Genomic DNA, 20,854 nt, shown 5'->3' on the forward strand with positions numbered 1-20,854 from the left:
CTGATATCCATCTTTGCTCCTTCCTTCCCCAGCTCTATCCTGAATCCCTCTGTTCTTCTTTCTCTAGGGGCATTCTTCAATAAATTGCAATCACAACAATGCCCACCTTGAACTACGCCTCAAGGAAAACCAGCCCAAGGCAGTGGTATGCTTCAGACCAGCTGTGATGTTCAAGCTAGATAAGGAGCAGAAAGGAACTGAAGTTATCACATAGAACAAAGGACAGGTACAGAGACAGTAAAGACAAGAGGCTGCAACTGGAGAGAGGGATGTTGGTGCTAGTCGGAATGTGGCTCGGTCCAAGCCATGCAGAGCTTCTTCAGCTTTTTCCACTTTCAACCTCTTTTCATTTAAGAAGTTTTTACATGACTCTGAGCATACAGGTATATAAAATAAGTATACAAGTCAAGTGTTTACTAATAATAATAAGGACTTTTTTAATTTTTAATTTTTATTTTTATTTATGCATATGAGTGTATTGCCTGCATGTATGTAAGTGCAACCATGTGGTGCAATGCCTGTGGAGGTCAAAAGAGGGATCCCCGGAACTGGAGTTATGAATGGTTGTTAGCTACCATGTGGGTGCTGGGGACCAAACCTCGGTCTTCTGCAAGAGCAGACAGTGCTCTTAATCACTGAGTGATCTCTCCAGTCCTCAATAAATCATAAAGATTTTTATTTTAAAAAACAGTTCTTTGGATCAGGTGAGAAAGCTTAATGCCCACTAATCCTGGTAATTTGAGTTTGATCCCTGGAACCTGCATGGTGAAAGGAGAGAATTGACTCCTGCAAGTTGTCCTCTGATCTCCACAAATACCATGGCATGAATTCCCATATACACATACACATAAAACACAAATAAATGCAATAAAGCAATTCTTTGGTATAGATATAGATAGAGATATAGATGATATACATATAGATGTAGATAGATAGATATCTTTGCCACTTATTAAAGACAAAAGCAAGTTTGCACACTAATGAGATGAGTGTGTTTATTTTTACAAGAAGAATTAAATCTTGGTAAAATGATTGATACTGCTAGACATACGTAGAACACCTTCAACGTTGTTCAAAGTTGGTCAATATTTTGATTGTATAATCATCAGTGCTAAGAAAAAGCCATTCCATATAAATACTTAGGACGAAACTGATGGAAGTTTAGGGTTATTTCAGAAATTGTTGGAAATTATACCCTAATCCAAGCCAAAATTCACTGATATTTTTAATGAAACTCAAGTCAGCAACTCAAATAGCAATTTTTTAAATCCAATATTCCAACACAATACAATACAAAGATCTAATTTGATACTTACATGCTGAGTGCACTGTGGGAAAATGTTAACAATCTGTGTTTTTCATAATTAAGCCATTATGCTTCTGTAAGAGCAGAAAACTTTGTATGCACAGCTAAAAACACTACAATTCATAATGTACAACAGCCTCGACTCTGGGCTGTGTTTCAGGCAGTGTTCATTGGTGCTGCATGACTTAATGGCATGCATACATGGTACGGTGTCCATGATGTGTTCTTAGAACCAAGGCTGCAATGAAGCCATGTGCACCGTGAATGAGCGGTGCCAGAAACACCTGGGATCCATTATACATTGATTTTTAATTTTCAGTTATTGCCCACTCAGAAACCTTTTACTGTTACCAAATTTTCATGACCGCTACATGTATTTATGATCAGAGCCCTCTCCCAAGTCGCCCCCCGCCACAGACATATGGGGTTGAAATCCACAGTTTATGGAACCGGGATGTAGAAGATAAGGTCTCTAAAGGGGCAAGGTCACTAAAGCAGAGGTCTTGTTGCTGCCTGGAGTATCCCTGTGGCCACTGACATTAATGTCAACAACTGAATCTGGGATGAAAATCAAAGCTAAGGCAGACCACATATCTTCAATGACTGTGGAGGTTGTGACCAGGAAGGTGGCAGAGCCTGGCTGTGTGACCCTGAAACCAGCAGGCAGGTGTTCATGTGTATCCGTGTTTGTGTGTGCATGTACACAAGTGTATGCATGTGTGCAATAATGTGTAGCACCCAGAAGTTGACATCAGATCTCGTTTAACTTTCTCTTTTTAGGTAGGGTTCCTCACTGAGCCTGGATTCACCTGATTTGCTTAGACTGGCAGGCAAACAAATCCAGGGATCTCCTGTGTTTACCTCCTCACTGGTAATTCAGGCATTTTCTTAGCTTTCTCCAGATAGATAGATAGATAGATAGATAGATAGATAGATAGATAGATAGATAGATAGATAGATAGATAGATAGATAGATAGATAGATAGATAGATAGATAGATAGATAGATAGATAGATAGATAGATAGATAGATAGATAGATAGATAGATAGATAGATAGATAGATAGATAGATAGATAGATAGATAGATAGATAGATAGATAGATAGATAGATAGATAGATAGATAGATAGATAGTGTGTGTTTGTGTGTGTGTGTGTGTGTGTGTGTGTGCTGGGACTTGAACTCAGGTCTTCATGCTTTCACAGCAAGCACATTACCAACTGAGCCCTCTCTCCAGCCCCTCCTTCTTATGGAGGAGAAATGACAGATCCTAAATCTGAACACAGAATAGAGTCTTCCTTCAAAAACCTTCACAGACCCTTCCCAACCAATGGGGAGGGTGGGTTACCTGAAGTAAAGATGGTCACTACCATAGCAAGATGCCCTTCCATTCTGTAATGACTGGTGTCTTTTTGTTTGTTTGTCTGTCTTTGCTTTTGTTTTTGAGTCAGGGTCCCATGTAACTACCCAAGATGGCCTCAAACTCATTATGTGCCAAAGAAGACCTTGAATTCATGACCAGCTTTGTCTAGTGTCTTAACCATGTGAATCTCTAAGCTCTACAAGGCTTAAGACTTTCTCCTTCTTGCTCACAGGCTAGCATAATAGACCACAATCAGTATAAGCTGGACAGGTGAATGAAGTGATCAGTTAATCTGTGTTTCATAATAGTTCAGTACAGGACAATAAAGAACACAAACCTATTTCAGTTCCAGTGTTGAGCCCCAGCCTTGCCATCCTTGAGGGGGAAGTGGTACGATGAATCTGCACATAACTTGACCTTGGCAAGTTCTCCACAGTTGGCCTCAGCTGGTAAACTTCCTCCCAGGAAATCTCAGAGCTGACCCTAGGTGGTGCCAGGGTGGAAGGGCCAGAGTGAGGCATGCAGGTGTGAACACGATGGGAGAGGTGTGGTGGCCAGAAGCTGAGGTTTCACCCAGGATCTGCTTCCCGAACTGGCCCAGCCCAGGGGCGGAGTCTCCTCCCGGTGCTTGGGAGCCTTGTAGTGTACTGGAGGCTCCTAGGGGAGTAGAGTGAGCTGACGACCTGATGTTGCCCACAGGCTATGGCAGGCGCGGCTTCGGGGTCTCTGCTCCAGCTCCTGCTGCGGCTCGTGGCGTTGTTGGGGACACTGCGGTCACAGGTGAGCGTGGGGTCGGGGGTTGTGCTGGAGACAAGGGCGCACTGTCAGAGGGGCTTCCTCTCCCTCCTTCACCTTGGACTTGGTTCGCCCCAAATCGACCCCTAGAAAATAGTGGCACTTTCCCTTACTACCACCTAGCTGGAGGGACTTGTGAGCCACGGGCCAGGTACCTGGAGCAGCTGGGAAAGGGGAGGGGACTCAGCCCCGAGGTCTGGAGGAGACAGTGGGTCAGTGAAGTATGTCCTCTCAAAACTTCTGCAGATCCAGCTTCCTTGAAAACTATGGTCCACTTAAGGTAGGCCGAGAATCTAGCTGTGAAGCCACTGTTACAATCTCCATGCTTCACATGGTGCCCCTCCTCCTTATGTGACTGGATGGCCATCCCTTACCCCAGGTTCAGAACTTCTAGGACAAATGAGCTTCAAGCGTTGGGATCTGGTCCAACTGCCTGCTGGAAATGATGCGGTCCACTCTGTCAGAAATATGACCTGAAGACAGAAGTCGGCCTGCCTGAGGTCCAGTTGTCCCACCTGAGTCTCTGCCCTCATTTCCAGCTAAAGAGACAGCGTTAGAATTAGGCACTGCCAGCTCAGGGTTCATCCACAGTTGCCACATAACCAGGAGCGGGCAACGGGGCCAGATCTGATGGTTCTGAGACCAGACACTGAAATCCTGAATGTTGGAGGACAGCCTGGTCTACACAGCAAGTTCCAATTCAGCCAGGGCTATGTAGGGAGCCCTTATCTCAAAAAACAACAACAAAAAGTTAATTAAAGCAAAACTTTAAGCCATGTAAGGATCAAACAAAATTCCCTTTGGGGCAGTCAGTCTGCAATCCTCTCTCTGGCTCATCTCTCCTGTCATATTACAGATGGAGAGACTGAAGCCCAAAACAGAAAGGGGCTGTGTGGTGCCTCCCCTGTCTCTTCACCAAACACCAGTCTCCACCCAGGACCCTAGGGTCCAGAAGCAGGATGTGGCCTTTGCAGGGGTGCAGCTGGGCCACCCGGATGTTAGGGTTCCTGCTCTGGGCTCAGCCTCACCCTGTTTGCTCAAGGAGGGCCCAGAACTGGCAAGCAAGCTGAGCATGGGCCAGATGTAAGGTAGCTCAGCTCCAGGCTTCCCTTCTGCAGCATCAGGGGGTCAGTAGAGCTTGGCACCAAAAGCAGCTGGGCCAGTTTGGGGAGGCACAAAGGGTCTTCTGAAAAGAGGCACGTAAATGACTACAGAGAAAGAAACCAAGTCTTGGAGTCAGAGAGACCCAGTTGTACAATTCCTTATCTGTGTGGCTTTGGTCACACAGTCACCTGACCTTCCTGAGCCTCAGTCACCTCACCTGTGCAATGGGAGACTTGTAATTCCATCCCAGAAGAAAGCTGTAAGGATCAGTGAAGTCCTTTTGTAAAAGCCTCTGGTCTGGGACTAGAGAGATGGCTCAGTAAAGTATTTGTCACTCACGCATCAGGGCTTGAATTCTGATCCCCAGCACCCACAGAAAAGCCAGGCAGCTGTGGGCCTGTCTGTAACCTCAGTGCTAGATGGGGTGTGGGGAGAAGACAGGCAGATCTGGAACTCATTGGCCAGTCTAGCAGAGTTAATGAGCTTCAGGTTCAGTGAGAGACCCTGTCGAAAAATAGGTGGAAAGTGATCAAGGAAGACAGCAGTGACTTCTGGCTTCCACGTGTAGGCACACGTGCACATGCAGAGAGAGAAGAGAGAGAGAGAGAGAGAGAGAGAGAGAGAGAGAGAGAGGAAGAAGAGAGAAGAGAGAGAGGAGAGGAGAGAGAGAGAGACCTTTGGTCTTCCTTGGGAAATAGGAAAGATTGTGAGAGGAGGGGAGGAAGTGGGAACCAAAGCTTCCCAAGGTCCCTGAGCTCCCACTGAAACCCCCATAGGATCAAGTAGACCATGGGAGCCCGCAGCTTCCCCAGTCCTTCTTCCTCCCCTTTCTGTCTCCCTCTGGAGCAGAGAAGTCATGGTCAGCCCTGCATGGGGCAGGGGCAAGGTGGTCCCAGGACCGTCAGAGGAGCTGACTTTGTTTCCCACCCTAGGTCCAGACCCTCAGGCCAGAGAACCTCCTGCTCGTATCTACCTTGGATGGAAGTCTCCATGCACTGAGCAAGCAGACAGGGGACCTGAAATGGACACTGAAAGATGGTGAGCAGGAAACTGCCATTTCCCTCTCTTTAGGCCTCTGGTTTAATGGGAGTGGGATGGAGAGTCACCTTGTCATAGAATTAAGAGCATGGGTACTGGGAGGAGGGGGTTGGGGAGACGGCTCAGACTCTAAAGAGCTTGACACACAGGGACCTGAGTCCTGATATCTAGCACCCACACAGAAAGCCAAGCACAATAGTGTATCACTGTAATCCCAGCACCAGAGACATGAAGACAGAGGGCTCCCTGGAACTTTCTGGCCAGCCAGTATAGCTCAACTGGTGAACTTCAAGTCCAGTGAGAGACTCTGACTCAAAAAAAAGAAAATAGTAAGATGGAGAGAAGTTGAGGACGACACTAGATGTCAACCTCTGACATTCATGCACATGCATACACACACACACACATACACATACACCCAGGAATACATACAACACACACACACACAAACACACACACACACACACAGGATGTGGCCACTAGACTCTAGCAAGCCAGTGTCCTTAGGAGGCTTCACTACTTAGCAGCTGCGTGGCCTCAGGAACGTTACTTGCCCTCTCTGTACCTCACTGACCTCACCGACAAAATTGGATACAGTGGAATGACACTGACTCACAGTGTTCCTGAGATGAGGATGCTGCATTCCTGTCATTTGCTGAGCTTGGTATCTGGCACTTGGTAAACACTCAATAGATCTTTTCAATAGTCAAGAAGAGATTCAGGCTCCGTGTCTTTGTCTCTGCAGATCCCATCATCCAAGGACCAATGTATGTCACAGAGTAAGTGAACTGGGCCCTCTTAAGGAAAGAGTGACTGGGGAAGTTCTAGTTGTCTGAGGGTTTGGGGGAGGGTAGTATGTTGGAAGTTGGGTAAGAGAAGTAGTCTTGATATGCTATGGGAGAGACTCCTGGTGCTTCAAGGTGTCTCCCACAATGATGGGCTCTGCTAGCTGAGAAGGTAGAGGACATAGGGAGCTTCCTGAAACCAGGGCTGTGCAACCCAGCCTTCTCCATGTTCCTTCCTGCTCCACAGAATGGCCTTTCTCTCTGACCCAGCTGATGGCAGCCTGTACATCTTGGGGACCCAGAAACAACAGGGTTTGATGGTATGTTTTCCTGCACTGCTTGGGATGGGTGAGGGTCAGGCCTCCATCACGCAGGGTGCTGACAGGTGAAGGGGCAGTGTGTCATAGTCTGGTGTCTTACAGAGATGTAAGTCAGGGTTCTGAGCATTGTGGGAGGTTCTCTGCTAAAGGGGAGAACAGTTGCCCGTGTCCGCCGAGCAGACTGTCAGGCCTCTGGTGGCATTATGGAGGCATGTTCGGGGCTCTGTGAGCATTGAGCAGGACACTATGTATTAGTTAGCTTTTGCTAAATAACAAATCACCCCTAAATTCAAAGGCTTAAAACCCAAACAACTCAAAAGTAGCCTGGCCTCAGCTAGGTGGTTCTTCTGGTCTGGGCTGAGCTTCATGCCTACGTGATTCAGCTAGATAGTCCTGTTTCTGAAAGTTGGTTGGTGGTTGCTTGGTAACAGGGCTTACATACTCTCACCTCACCCTGTCCCCTTCACCCAAACCTATAAGACACCAGGGCATTCACTCACCTAATACATAATCTGACTCGTGACTCCAGGGAGATAATGGGTTAAAGGAGGGTGGAGGGTAGCCTGCACTCGTAGCCAACAGAGTCAGAAACAGATCCTCAACCTCTCTAAGTCTTTCATGATCACTGACAGTTTTGAAGCCCTTGTGGGTGTTTGGTTTGGTTTGGTTTGGTTTGATTTGGTTTGGTTTTTTGAGGAAGTCATCGCGTGGGGCTCGAGTGGGTCCTGTGTCATCCTCTCACTGTGTGTGGGATTTTCTACAGTTCTTCAAGAAGCTCTGTTGCAAAGTGATTAAGAACAGTGGCTCTGAAGCTGGCCTGCCTGACTTCAAAACCTGGCTCTGTCACTCACTGTCTCCCTGTGCTCCAGATTTCTCTCCTGGGAAGTGGAGGCCTCTCATGAAGAGGCCACTTTGGGCTAACCTTGGAAGAGTGTGTGGCACAGTGAATATCTCTGCTCTTAATCCTCTTTGGGCCTTTTTCCTCTCCTTAGAAACTTCCATTCACCATCCCTGAGCTGGTTCATGCCTCGCCCTGTCGCAGCTCTGATGGGGTCTTCTACACAGGTGAGCATCTCTCCAGCCCATGGGGTTCAAATCCAACAGGGTTGAGGGCCCTGGTCATGTCAGGTCAACTGTCCATGAACAAAAAGGCACACATACCCTCTCCTACACCATCCTGAAAGCTAGCAGATTTTCCACCTCCACAGGCCGGAAGCAGGATGCCTGGTTTGTGGTGGACCCTGAGTCAGGAAAGACTCAGATGACATTGACCACAGAGGGCCATTCTACCCCCCAACTCTACATTGGCCGAACACGTAAGTCAGATGTTCCCCAAGCTCTGGGAAATGGGAAGCCCCCTCTTTTTCTCTTCCCAGGCCTGACAATTGCTATTCAAGTTTAATTCAGGCGAGTCAGTCAATCTGACAGCCATTAACAAATATTTTACTGATTACCAAACAAGGAACTGAAGGTGTAGTAATAAACAACACATGCTTGGTCATCAGGCCTCCAAGCTGGGTGATTGGGAAATCTCCAATCCCACAAGATGGACAGCCCCTGGAGTGGAGAGGGGGAACATCACATAGACGTTCCTGGTACACAGAAACTCCTTGTTTCTGGCACACAGAGTACACGGTCTCCATGCATGACCCAAAGACCCCAGCCCTGTGCTGGAACACGACCTACCACCGCTACTCAGCAACCCCCATGGATGGCTCACCTGGGAAGTGTGAGTGTCACCTTTCTCAGCCCCACCTTGGAGCTAGATCCCCAACCTAGGGATCCCTGAGTGACATTGGGACCAAGTCCCAACAACACGTGTCCCTTCACATGCTGAATAATGCAGCTTGACAGAAGACCGTAGGTAACTCCCAATATGTAGGCTTGATCCTCACATATCCTGAGCACTGTCTCAACCTCTGAACCCTCCCACACCCCAAATGACCCCAGCCAGTTGGCCTAAGATGACTCATTGGATCCTAAAGGACCCCAAGCAACCACCCCAAACCTTGAACACGCCCCACATGTCCTAACTGACCTGAACATGGTGAGTGACCCCTATAGATGACTTCTATATGACCCTTACTAATCGCTTGATCCTTATAACCATCCTTTCCGACTTCCTGAGGGGCCTCACATGTGCTCCTAAGTGGCCCTCAAATCCCAAATCTCCCATTCTTCACAAGAATCCATGCAGATAACCCTGGCACATCACAGGTGACCCAAGTGCTTCCCAAGGGACCCACATGCCACTGGACCATATAGCTTGACCCACCTGAATGAACATCAGTCTGCCCTTAGCTATCGTGGACTTTCTGCATCTTAATATCCCCGCCTCTCTCTCTCCACACCTTACATCCCTCAAATGACCCAGACTGACGCACAGACATACTTGAGTCAACTTTTGATAACCCTGAATGATAGTTGTTGAAAGCAAACTCTGAGTTTCCTACATCACAATAATCCTCCAAGTAGCTTCATTCAACCTCTGAATGCCTGAATGACCCTCCACCCTAGTGTTCTCAAATATGCCCCATGAGAGTTCTCTGACATCTCCCCAGCCATGTTTCTTGGCAGACATGAGCCACCTGGCATCCTGTGGGATGGGTTTGCTGCTCACTGTGGACCCAGGAAGTGGGAGTATACTGTGGACACAGGACCTGGGTGTGCCTGTGATGGGCATCTACACTTGGCACCAGGATGGCCTGCGCCAGCTGCCCCATCTCACACTGGCTCGAGATACCCTAAATTTCCTTGTTCTCCGCTGGGGCCACATCCGACTGCCTGCCTCAGGCCCCGAGGATACAGCCGCCCACTTCTCTGCCTTGGACACCCAGCTTCTGTACGTGTTAATACCTGGAGCCCAGGGAGGGATTTTTCTGAAGGTGTTATAGCCCAGGCCCAATGGCTAGGCATGATATTCAGCCATAACCCAACCAACATAGCTGATGCAGGTGTCAAAATATGCTCCTAAATGGCCCTAGAGCCCCCTGCATACGTATCAGGTGATTTGGTAAATTTTTCCTGAGAGGTTTTTATGGGTCTCAGCCTGTTATGATTGGTAGATGCTGTACCTTATTGATTGTTAAATAGTTTAATGCCACCCTTTCTTATACCATCCTATAGACACAGACTGAAAAAGTCAGGGTTGCCCATTCATTCAATTTGTTCCACAAATGCTTTTTGGGCACTTGCTGTGTGCCAGTCATTTCCTAGGCTCTGCAAGTACAATAGTAAACAATAGACCCAGTGTTTCTGCTTACAAGAAGCTCAGAGTCTAGTGGGGGACAGATGCATAAAAAGACAATTATAATGGTGTGATAAGGGATAAGAGACAGATTGTGATTTTAATGCATAGGAAAAATGCCCAGATTGAGACTAGGGACAGGAGGCAGCCATGGAAAGCTTCCAAGAGGAAGCGACATGTAAGTTGAAACCCAAAGGATCAACAGGAAAAGAGAAAGCATGGCAGGTAGGGTACAGAACCATAGATCTGACCAGAGAGTCATGAGGTTGAGGGCAAAGCTGAGATCTTGTGGAGTTACTTGCAAAGGGGTTTGACATTCTCTTCCAAAGCTAAAGAGCAGTGACTGGAGAGCTTCAAGCAAAAAAGTAATTGAGTCATGTTATCATTTCAGAAAGGTCATTTAGGTTGCAGCTTGAAGACTATCTCAGAGTGAAGTAGAAGGATACTTGTAAGACATTGCATGAGTTCAGGAAAAAAGATGATGCTGTAGGACTTGGCATAGTGGCCCTCACCTCTAATTCCAGCACTAGAGAGGCAGTGGTAGGCAGATCCTTGTGAGTTTGAGACCAACTGGTCTGCATAGTGAGTTCTAGGCCAGCCAGGGCTATGTAGTAAGACCCATCTCAACAAAACAAAACAAAACAAAAAGGTGATACTGTGAGCTGGAGCAGAAAATATAGATAAGTAGAGGATAATAGAGAGTAACATGAGGAATTAGTAGGATTTTGAAGATTGGAGAGTTTGGCAGTTGTGAACAAGGAGTCAGAGGCTCCTTCCTGAATATATACATATTCAGGTTTTTAGAGAAAGCATGGATGCTGTCAATTTTAGAGATTAGGAGCACTAGAAAATGAAGAGAGAAAAAGATGAAGAGGGAGTTGATGAGTGCAGATTCAGAAAACGGAGAGGTTTTTTTTTATTTTATTTTATGTGTATGAGTGTATTGCCTGCATTTCTGTAAGTGCACCTATGTTATGCAATGTCCATGGAGGTCAGAAGAAGGTGTTAGGAACAGTTGTTCACTACAATGTGGGTGCTGGGAATTGACCCTGAGTCCTCTTCAAGAGTAGTCAGTGCTCTTAACCACTGAGCCGTCTCTCCGGCCACAGAAATCTGAGTTCTTATAAAAGGTCTGGATCAGGTGTGGTGGTCATGCCCGTGATTCTAGTACTCAGAATACTGCCAAAGGAGGATTGTAAGCTTGAAGCCAGCGTGAGCTACATAGTGAGACTATCTCCAATAAAAATAATAGATACAGATTTAGAAATTATGACAACAGACTTTGAACCAGTTAGCTTTGCTACATAACAAACCACTCCAAAACTCAGAGATTAGGAAAACAAAATTTGCTATTTTTCAAGATTTGTGGATTATCGGGTGGTATTTCAGGTCTCCAATAATAAACTAGTGATTTGGTAGAGCCAATGATTTAGGATGGCTTCACACATCTACGTAATAGTTGGTTAACTACTTGGCTTATGAGGTATCAAATAGAATGGTTCATTTATACACCATAATTCTCTCATCCCTTATGCGAAAGCAGACTTCCTCACATCGTAGTCTTAAGGCTTCAAAGAACAATGCACTTGCCCTGATTAAGCGTATGCTATATTTTCTATTCTTTCATTGGCTAAATCAAGTCACATGGTCAACCCTAGAGTCTGCAGAAGGGGACTATAAAAGGACATAGGTGCAGAAATACTGAAGCTACCCATTAGCATCACTCATCCTCTTTTTCTCTCCCCCTTTAGGATGACACTCTATGTGGGGAAAGACGAATCTGGTTTCTATGTGTCTAAAGCACTGGTCCACACAGGGGTGGCCCTTGTGGTAAGAGGCTGTTCCCTGAACATACCAGAAAGAGGGATGGAGCAAGAAAGAACTTCTTACCCTCAAGTCTCTCTGTCTTCTGCCATAGCCCCGTGGACTGACCCTGGCTCCCATGGATGGCCCCACAACAGACGAGGTGACACTTCAAGTGTCAGGGGAGCGAGGGGGCTCACCCAGCACTGCTGTCAGATACCCCTCAGGCAGTGTGGCCCTCCCCAGCCAGTGGCTACTTATTGGTGAGGTTCCCTGTCTCCAATTCGGAGAAAATATAAAGACCTGTAAGCCCGGTTTCTGAGTTTGGAAGGATGAAGTCATCTTCAACAGCCTTTTATCCCTGCCACTTAGGACACCATGAACCACCCCCAGTCCTGCACACTACCATGCTGAGGGTCCACCCCACCCCAGGGAAAGGGTCTGCTGAGACAAGACCCACAGAGGATCTCCATGCCCCAGCTCTCTCAGAGGTCAGTGCTGGGGCGACAGAGGGCATCCATGGACCTAAAAAGATGCCCTTGGACATTTTCCTCATTCTATCTCATGCAAGTTCCCAGGAAACAAACATTTTGTTCTTGCTACTGCCAGACATGTTAGAAGCATCAAAAAGATATTGGCTGAAGCATATCGTGAAGCAGCATAGTTCCCAGACTTTTCCCCCTTCTTATTCAGTGTAATCATTGTAAAATATTCATCAGGTGAGAAATTGAAAACAGAAAAACTATAAAGGCATGCTCTCCTGGGAGGAAGTTGGAGAAATACTAGTAAATATTTCAAGGTTGGAAGGAACTGCTGTCTGTGCCTTCAGAGCAAATAAACTGGGAGTTTTCCCTAAGCCCACCAAATTCCTAATCTCGAGAGGTGAATATCTGTGTTTTCAATAATATCCCAGGAGCATATGAGTTTTTAATGACATTCAAGGACACACTGGTCTTGGTAAACCTTTGGTAAATGTCCTCTCCTGAGTGCCATGATGTTTCAGCACCAGGGAGAGCATTACACCATCACATAGGGACCACTTCCTGCCTCTTTAGCCAATTCCTGCCCTGGATTGTGTTGTGAAGAGTTAGGGGTTTCACAGTAGGGTGGAGTGGAAGTGAAAGCTGCTGTGTCCTCAGATCCTGAGCCAGAGCACAGAACAACCTTGGGACCGAGAGATGCATCTTGAAGTGAAAACCTCAGACTCTTACCTAGGACTGGGATCCCAAGACCTGTTGGCAGCTAGCCTCACTGCCATCCTCCTAGGAGGCTGGATCCTCTACCTGATGAAGCAAGTAAGCCCGACATCCTGACCTTGTCCATATTAGGGTCTTCCTAGAGAGAGCTCTGATTTTTTTCTTCACCTCACTTCAACAGCCCCTGCCTTCCTCCCAGGAGCTCCCCAACTCCTTGCTCCTGTGCTCTGTACATTTAAGCTCCAGGGTGAGCCCATCTCAGGCACAGGTGTGGGGCCCATCAGAAGGAAGGCTTGAGCTCTCTAAAACCCATGTGTTGTAGCAGCAGCAGGAGCTGGCAGAGCAGCAGAGACCTTTGGCACCTGAAGGCCCTCCTGACACCTCACAGGAAGCTCACACACAGCCCTCAAGGGCCACGCTCTGGGGCCAGAAGAGACATCAATGTCCTTCAGAGCAAGCCCAGCCATCCTGTGACCCTGATGGTAAGTGTAAGTGAGCAAAACAGGGATAGTCAGAAACACGGAAAAGGGAGAAGTGGACAGAACTTGAATTCAAAGTTAAATTGTTAGAAGTCACGGTTAGAGGGATGGTTAAAGCTAAACAAAATGGCAAAAGGGTATTTTAAGGAAACTGTAGAGTTGCACACTCTCCAAGTATCTTCTATCGTAATTTTATTATTATTTTCAAGGTCTCTGGATGTTGATAGAACTGGTTGTAAGTCAAATTCTGTTAACGGCTAGCTTTTGAAGGGTTGATTCCTTTGAGTATCAGTTTTTTTTTTTTTTTCCTCAAATGGGTATAATAACACCCAGTTCGCTGCATCACTGCATTGAGGTTGTCATCATCATCATTATAAAGTCAGGGCTTCTGACTAGATCAGTTGGTAGAGTGCTCACCTAACACACACGAAGCCCTGGGTTCCATTCTGAGCCCTGTATAAACCAGGCATTGTGGTGTATGCCTATAATCCCAGCACTCAAGAAGTGGAGGCAGGAGGATCAAAAGTTCAAGGCCAGCCTGGGAGATGTGTCAAAAAAATAATTATCATGCCTCGGTGATGATGTTAACATTTGTGCTAAAATGCCATATTTGGTGGTGGTAGTAGCAAATTACCTAGATGTGGTTTTTATTTTGTTTCATCATTCCTCATGTTGCTTGTTTTAATCTTATCAACAAGCCCAAGACTTGTGAATGTCTATAGGATGCTCAGGGGCGGAGCGTGTGCATTTATCGCTCACTCCAAGATTCTCCTGCTCTTGGCTCTGGTCCAAACTGGTAGCAGTACCTCCCCATTGCTGCTCAGCTTCCTCATGCTGAACGCACACCTGCTACGCCATTACTCAGGCTGCACTCTGCCTAGTGCTCCATTGCTGCCGCCCATACCCTGCGGCATGCTCCTCCTCCTCAGGCCCCGGCCCCTTCCTGAGTCAGCTCCAGGAAAGCAAGCCCTCTGAGCTCTACCTGCAGCCCCAGGGCAGCTTCTGTAGTGGGCTCCACACAGGGCTCCCTCATCCCAGGAGGTTGCAGTTCTTGTCATTTATTAACTCGACTGAGTCCCAATAATGCTCATCCCCCCAAACTCCTCTTTCTGGGTCTTCTCCTCTTTCATCAAACAACCCAGACTCCATCTTATCCCCGGGAAGCTCTTATTTATTAAAGGGCCTGTAATTCTTTTCTTTGTTTAAAAAAAAAAAAAAGTTTCTTGTAATTTTGTATGTGGTGGCAACATACCTTAAATCTCAGCACTCAGAAAGCAGAGACAGGCAGATTTGTGGGAGACTGAAGCCAGTGTGATCTACCTAGTTAGTTCCAGGTTAGCTGGGTTCAAGGAGACCATGTGTCAAAAAAAAATTGTGTGTGTGTGTGTGTGTGTGTGTACCAGACATGGTAGTGCACACCTTTAGTCTCAGTACTCAGGAGGCAGAGGTAGGCAGAGCTCTGTGAGTTTAAGGCCAGGCTGGTCTACATCGTGAGTTCCAGTATAACCGTAACTATATAACGAGACCTTGTCTCAAACAAAATAGGCTGGGTAGTGCATACCTTTAATTTAGCTGGGGCTGGGGCTACAGGGAGACCCTGTCTCAAAAAGACCAAGTTACAAGTATACCAAGAACAGGGCAGCACGGGAGCTGGACCTGTGAGTTTCATATTCTTGCTCTCTCCCACTGCACCAGGCTGAGCTGGGAAGGGCGGAAGTCTGGAGAAGAGTCAAGGTTGAAGAAGGGGCCTGGCCTGTGTCTGGCACAGGAGGTCAGGGGAGGATGGCTGTGGGCAGTGGGACACACTGAGACAAATATAATGCCCTTCTATCCTGTAGCTGACCAGCTCACCGTGGTGGGGAAGATTTCCTTCAACCCCAAGGATGTGCTGGGACGTGGGGCCGGTGGAACTTTCGTTTTCCGGTGAGTGGCTGGGGGAACCCAGGCGGCATTTACAGCTTTTTGACACACAGAGGTGAAGATGGGTCAACTCCTCTGCTTAGCAGTTCTGCCCCTGTTGTTTATCTGCTTTCTCTGAATCCCTTACCCCTGGTCCACCTCCCAGGGGACAGTTTGAGGGACGGGCAGTGGCTGTGAAGCGGCTCCTCCGAGAGTGCTTCAGCTTGGTTCGGCGGGAGGTGCAGTTGCTTCAGGAGTCAGACAGGCATCCCAATGTGCTGCGCTATTTCTGCACTGAGCGGGGTCCCCAGTTCCACTACATTGCTCTGGAGCTCTGCCAGGCCTCCTTGCAAGAGGTGAGCTGGGCTCTAAGGAGGGAGGAAAGGAGATCTCGCGCTGAAGATTGACTTTGCTCCTCTCTGCTGCTCAGTACGTGGAGAACCCTGACCTGGAACGCTGGGGCCTGGAGCCCACAATGGTGCTGCAGCAGATGATGTCTGGCTTGGCCCACCTGCATTCCTTACACATAGGTACCATGCCTGTGGTTTCTGGGCCTCAGTCCCCTGCTCTACCCCATTAGCAATCAGCTCACTCTGCTCCCTTTCTGTAGTGCACCGGGACCTGAAGCCAGGCAACATTCTCATAGCTGGGCCTGACAGCCAGGGCCAAGGCAGGGTGGTCCTCTCTGACTTTGGTCTCTGTAAGAAGCTGCCTGCAGGCCGCTGTAGCTTCAGTCTCCACTCCGGCATCCCAGGCACAGAAGGCTGGATGGCACCAGAACTCCTCCAGCTCCTGCCCCCAGACAGTCCTGTGAGTCTGCCCACCTGCCCTGGGCCACAAGGGCTCTCTCTTGGCTCCCATTCTCTCTGGAAGAGGCTCAGTGCATAGCTTTGAGCTGCTTGAGCTCCTCTTCCCAGCCTGTTTGTTCATCTTTTCCTAGCGAAGAATCTAGCCTCTTACCATCACCAACTGTTTTGCATCTTGGAAGGCATTAGGCAATGTCAGGAGGCATTTTAGTGGGCTTGACTAGGGAGGAAAGTCTTGGGTAGCTGGCTGGTGAAGCCAGGGATGCTGCTAAACAATGCCACAGAGTGCAGGGTGCCACTCTCTCCAACAACTATGTCCTCACGCAGTACTGTTCAGGTTGAGAAATCATGATGTAGAAAATGACTTTTTGTCAAGACAAGGCCCAGGCTGGCCTTGAATTCACAACCTTCCCACCTCAGCCTCTTGAGTGCGAGGATTACAAGCATGTGCCACCATGACTGGCTTAAAAAATGATTTTCAGTCCTCACTATGCTTCACAGTCACTGAGGAACTCAAATTCATACAAGCTGGGCATGCCTGTCGTCTCAGCACCTAGGAGCTTGAGGCAGGAGGATCTTGGGCTCAAAGTACAGAGGAGACCCTGTCTCAAAAAAAAAAAAAAAAAAAAAAAAAAAGATGATGCTGTTGAGCCTTTCACCTATTCTGAATAGCTGGGGGTAGAAGCCAAGGTAATTTTAATGTAGACTGGGGCCAAGAATGAAGGAAATGAACTAATGTGGGAAGCAGGGAACAGTAACTGATCCCCACTGAGTCTGAAACCCCAGGACTATAGATTTGGAGTCCCAATGAGTGCATGGAAGAGTAAACAAAAGAGGACTAACACATCAGGACAGTGGCTAGGCAAAGCCACTCCCATTCCTAAAGACAAGAGAAAGTGGTGACCAGGAGACCCAAGGACCCAGGTACTAAATGCCCTGATGTTATAAGCCTATACAGTACATTTAAAAAATTGGCAGCCAGTATTTTAATATTGGGGAAATCAGCCCGATTACACACACACAAACACATACACACACAAAGCCTGGATTATTGGATTAATTTGGAAAAATCAGCTCTGCCATCCTGGCAGTCTCCTGGTGACAGCCAGAGGCGCTAAGAACCATCCACTCTGGTGGTCGGGCCTATACTGGGTCACATCTTCATCCTGGCCTCCTGCCAATATGCAACTAGCCTCTGTTTGGCTACATGCACACACCCTATAGGAAGGCAGCTGGGAAATCAGAACAAGAAATTCAGTGGGGACAAAGAAGTGTCCTTCATCCTGTTCTTAACATCACCCTGGTTGCCCCATAGGTCCAGGAGGGATTTAGCCAGACCCACTTCTTCCTTCTCATGTCCACTCTCTGGCCCCCAGACCAGTGCCGTGGATATCTTCTCTGCAGGCTGTGTGTTCTATTACGTGCTCTCTGGCGGCTGCCACCCCTTTGGAGAGAGTCTCTACCGCCAGGCCAACATCCTCTCGGGGGACCCCTGTCTGGCTCAGCTGGAAGAAGAGGCCCATGGTGAGGGAGAGCTGGGCTAGCAGACAGGAGGGAGACATGAAGGAGGTCTGAGGCTGGGCAGGTATAAGCCATACCTTTTCCCTTCTGCTCTCCAGACAAGGTTGTAGCCAGGGACCTGGTAGAAGCCATGCTGAGCCTGCTGCCCCAGGAGCGCCCTTCAGCAGGCTGGGTGCTGGCCCACCCCCTCTTTTGGAGCAAAGCCAAGCAGCTCCAGTTCTTCCAGGTCAGATGGAAATCTTGGGAAGCACCTTATCACCCCAAAGTTTCAAGTTTTGGTCTTGAATAAGAAAGGGGAAGTCTGAAAGGCTAGGAGAAAACAGCCTGGAGCTTTGCCATCTTGGCTCCCTGGGAGCCATGCATCATTTATGGCTTAGCTCCAGCTGCCCTTTGTGTGGAAATACAGCCTATTCTCATCTGCAGTCATTCATGCTCCAGTGCACATATGCTTTCCATTTGTGACCTTGAGCAAGGGACCATGCCTGAGTCACAGTCGTTAACCCCCACCCCCAACCCCTGTCAAGTTGAGGCTACTTCAACACCTCAGCCATAAAACATGACCCTGGCCTTGGGGCTTATGGTCATAAGGCTCAGGAGCTCTGTGGGATCCTAGGATGTCAGTGACTGGCTGGAGAAGGAGCCAGAGCAGAGCCCCCTGGTGACGGCCCTGGAGGCGGGAGGCCACAAAGTGGTCCGGGACAACTGGCACAAGCACATCTCCACACCACTGCAGGCAGGTAGAGGACACACTTGGGATGGGCCTGAGGGGCAGAAGGGACCCACTGGGGACACCTCTGCAGCCCATTTCTCTGGCCACAGATCTGAGAAGGTTCCGGACATACAAGGGGACATCAGTGCGAGACCTGCTCCGTGCCATGAGAAACAAGGTATGTTCTAGAGCCTGGGAGGGACTGGGAATAGGGAAGGCCTGTGATAGCTGAGCCAGGTTCCCTGCACTGCCCATCCGCAGAAGCACCATTACAGGGAGCTCCCAACAGAGGTGCGCCAGGCACTAGGCCAACTCCCCAACGGCTTCATCCAGTACTTCACACAACGCTTCCCGAGGCTGCTGCTCCACACTCACCACGCCATGAGGATATGTGCCTCTGAGAGCCTCTTCCTGCCCTACTATCCGCCAGCCTTGGATGCCAGGGGGCCCTGCGAGATGCCACAAGGAAGAGAGGCAGCCAAGGGCCCCAGAAGTGGACCAAGGAGTTGGGCCTGTGGCTGAAACTGGCCTCAGGGAGCATCAGAAAAAGACTAGCAGCAGTCTGGCAGCCTGAGGGTGCTAGAGCAGCAAAACACTCTGGGGTCTGGTGGCCCTCAGGGAATACAGGACAAAAAAAGATTTACATATATTTAATGTATATAAAGCTAAGGAAAGGGTAGTCCCCAGTTCAATAGAAATATCTGTACAATTGATACAGTGGGCTGAGGACACAGGAAGAGGCTGGAGGAACCCACACCCAACATGTACAAAAATAACTTACACAGTAACCCCTACAAGGATGGCACAGCTCTCTGCCCAGGGCCAGGAGGCACTGACAGCAGCCCCAGGAGCCCAGCAGCACAGGCCCAGGGCTAGCAGAGTGAAAGGCCAGCAGCACAGGCCCAGGGCTAGCAGAGTGAAAGGGCACCAGTCCAACGGAGGGAGGCCTAGGAGGAGGCCTTGAGGCGGTTGCAGGCTGAACGGGAGCTCAGCAGCTTGTCTACCATGGTGCGGGCATAGCGCAGCCGGCTAGCCAACTCCTTGCAGCAGCCATACTCCTCCAAGAGGCTTAGGCGGTATGTTCGGAAGTCCCTCTTCTCGTCGATGTAGGTCACTGCGGCCATCAGCGGGCACAGGATGAGTTTGGTGTGGTCCTAGGAGGGACGGAGGGAGAGTGAGGATCCCAGCTGCTAGTGCCTGGGGATGAGGAGGCAAAGGGCAGGAGGTCATCGCAGCTGAAGGGGGTAGGGCCACCTGACTGCCTTCCTAACTGTGTTCTCAAGGACAGGGACCCCAGCAACACCCAACCCACATGATCACACCAAGTACACCCCTCTGCATCTCCTGCCCCAGTGCACCTGGAAGAAGTTGATCTGTACTGTGCCATTGCTGAGATGCAGGATGATGGCGCTGCGTGTTCGAAACCATGTTCGCAAGTAGGGCAGGCGGGCCAGCTCATCGCCTTCCCGTGGAGTGATGTTGGCGCCTGCCTTTAGCAGGTGTTCGCTCATGTAATTGCGGAAATACTTGAGGAGCGTGATCTGGTTGGAATGTGAGGGAGGAATTCCTAATGACGGCCTGACCCGGTGCAGCCCCCACACCCACCACACTGCTCCCAGTAGCCAGTGCTTACCTTCTTCATCAAGGAGTTGGGGTGGGAACTCACAGTGAGGTAGGTTTCTGTGCCATCCCGCTCTATATACTGCAGGCTGTCACCATCATTGTAAAGGATGAGGCGGGTTGAGTCATTGAAGAGCACCCCAACACTGTTGTCACACAACTGATACCCTAGTGCCAGGTGGAATGAAATCTCAGAAAGGCTGGGCGGGGGGATATAGGCCTGGAAGGCCTGGGGATATATGCAACTCAGCAATAGAGAGCTTGACTAGCATGCACAAGGCCCTAAGTTCAATCCTTAAACACACACAAGCACTCACTCACCTGGCCACACCTGAGCCTCCCCCAACCCCCATACTGGAAGAAACCTACCAAGGCCGTACTTGTCCGAATAGTCCACCCACTTGCTGACCCAGAAGATGGGGATGCAGGCAGGATCCTCAGCCTCCTCTGGAACAGAAACAAACAGATCACTGGTTAAGCCAGCCTCTTCCCTCTGGTCTTCACAGGCAGCCCACCCCACGGGAGTGGGCTAGGCAAACAGATTCACTCTTACTCTGTCATGGTGAGTCAGTGGCTAGTGCTCCAGGTAAAAGTGATTAAGAAATTGAGCAGACCATCAGTTTCAGATACACCAGGATGCTGGACTCAGTGAATGCAACAAATTAAGAGAACTAAGACGGGTAAAGGGGTTAGGAAGTGCTGGCTGTGGGTGTCAGGGCAGTGACACCAGAAGACACTAGGGACAAAACTGTGAGCTAGCAAGATTACTGAACTCCCCACAAGATTACTGGACTTTTGTTAAATGATCTACTCAAGATTAAAGATTCTACTACTCTAGAGAAAGTCTGCTGATTTCTGTGCCT

The 20,854-nt window shown here is 48.7% G+C and overlaps 2 protein-coding genes across 2 annotated transcripts in view; one reads left to right on the plus strand and one right to left on the minus strand.

The window, feature by feature from the left end:
* Positions 1-265: 265 nt before the first annotated feature.
* Positions 266-19,235, plus strand: Ern2 (endoplasmic reticulum to nucleus signaling 2). The gene is made up of 23 exons (XM_029554125.1): positions 266-383; positions 3,369-3,449; positions 5,501-5,606; positions 6,352-6,385; positions 6,639-6,711; positions 7,704-7,776; positions 7,920-8,027; positions 8,339-8,440; positions 9,289-9,553; positions 11,710-11,788; positions 11,877-12,024; positions 12,134-12,252; positions 12,901-13,056; positions 13,280-13,439; positions 15,275-15,359; positions 15,502-15,691; positions 15,766-15,865; positions 15,946-16,145; positions 17,518-17,665; positions 17,761-17,888; positions 18,276-18,399; positions 18,482-18,549; positions 18,633-19,235. Exons 1-23 carry the CDS (start codon positions 270-272, stop codon positions 18,891-18,893), a joined length of 2,922 nt encoding a protein of 973 aa, XP_029409985.1. The 5' UTR covers positions 266-269; the 3' UTR covers positions 18,894-19,235.
* Positions 19,236-19,271: 36 nt separating this feature from the next.
* LOC103746931 (dynactin subunit 5) overlaps positions 19,272-20,854 on the minus strand; it is a gene marked incomplete at its 5' end in the record, with an annotated part of 47,130 nt that continues 45,547 nt past the window's right edge. The window contains 4 exon segments of the mRNA XM_017802245.2: positions 19,272-19,525; positions 19,730-19,912; positions 20,005-20,159; positions 20,361-20,438. Of these exon segments, the coding sequence (XP_017657734.2) occupies positions 19,319-19,525; positions 19,730-19,912; positions 20,005-20,159; positions 20,361-20,438 (623 nt within the window).

This window comes from Nannospalax galili, unplaced genomic scaffold (assembly GCF_000622305.1).
Source record: "Nannospalax galili isolate Female #2095 unplaced genomic scaffold, S.galili_v1.0 scaffold84, whole genome shotgun sequence".
NCBI classification, from domain to species: Eukaryota; Metazoa; Chordata; class Mammalia; order Rodentia; family Spalacidae; genus Nannospalax; species Nannospalax galili.

Excerpts from the sequence above, each read along its gene's own strand:
- Ern2 (XM_029554125.1), top strand. The coding sequence starts at position 270 with ATGTTGGTGCTAGTCGGAATGTGGCTCGGTCCAAGCCATGCAGAGCTT. Across the intron at positions 6,386-6,638 it reads GGACCAATGTATGTCACAGA|AATGGCCTTTCTCTCTGACC; the intron begins GTAAGTGAACTG and ends CCTGCTCCACAG. Across the intron at positions 8,028-8,338 it reads ACTCTACATTGGCCGAACAC|AGTACACGGTCTCCATGCAT; the intron begins GTAAGTCAGATG and ends TCTGGCACACAG.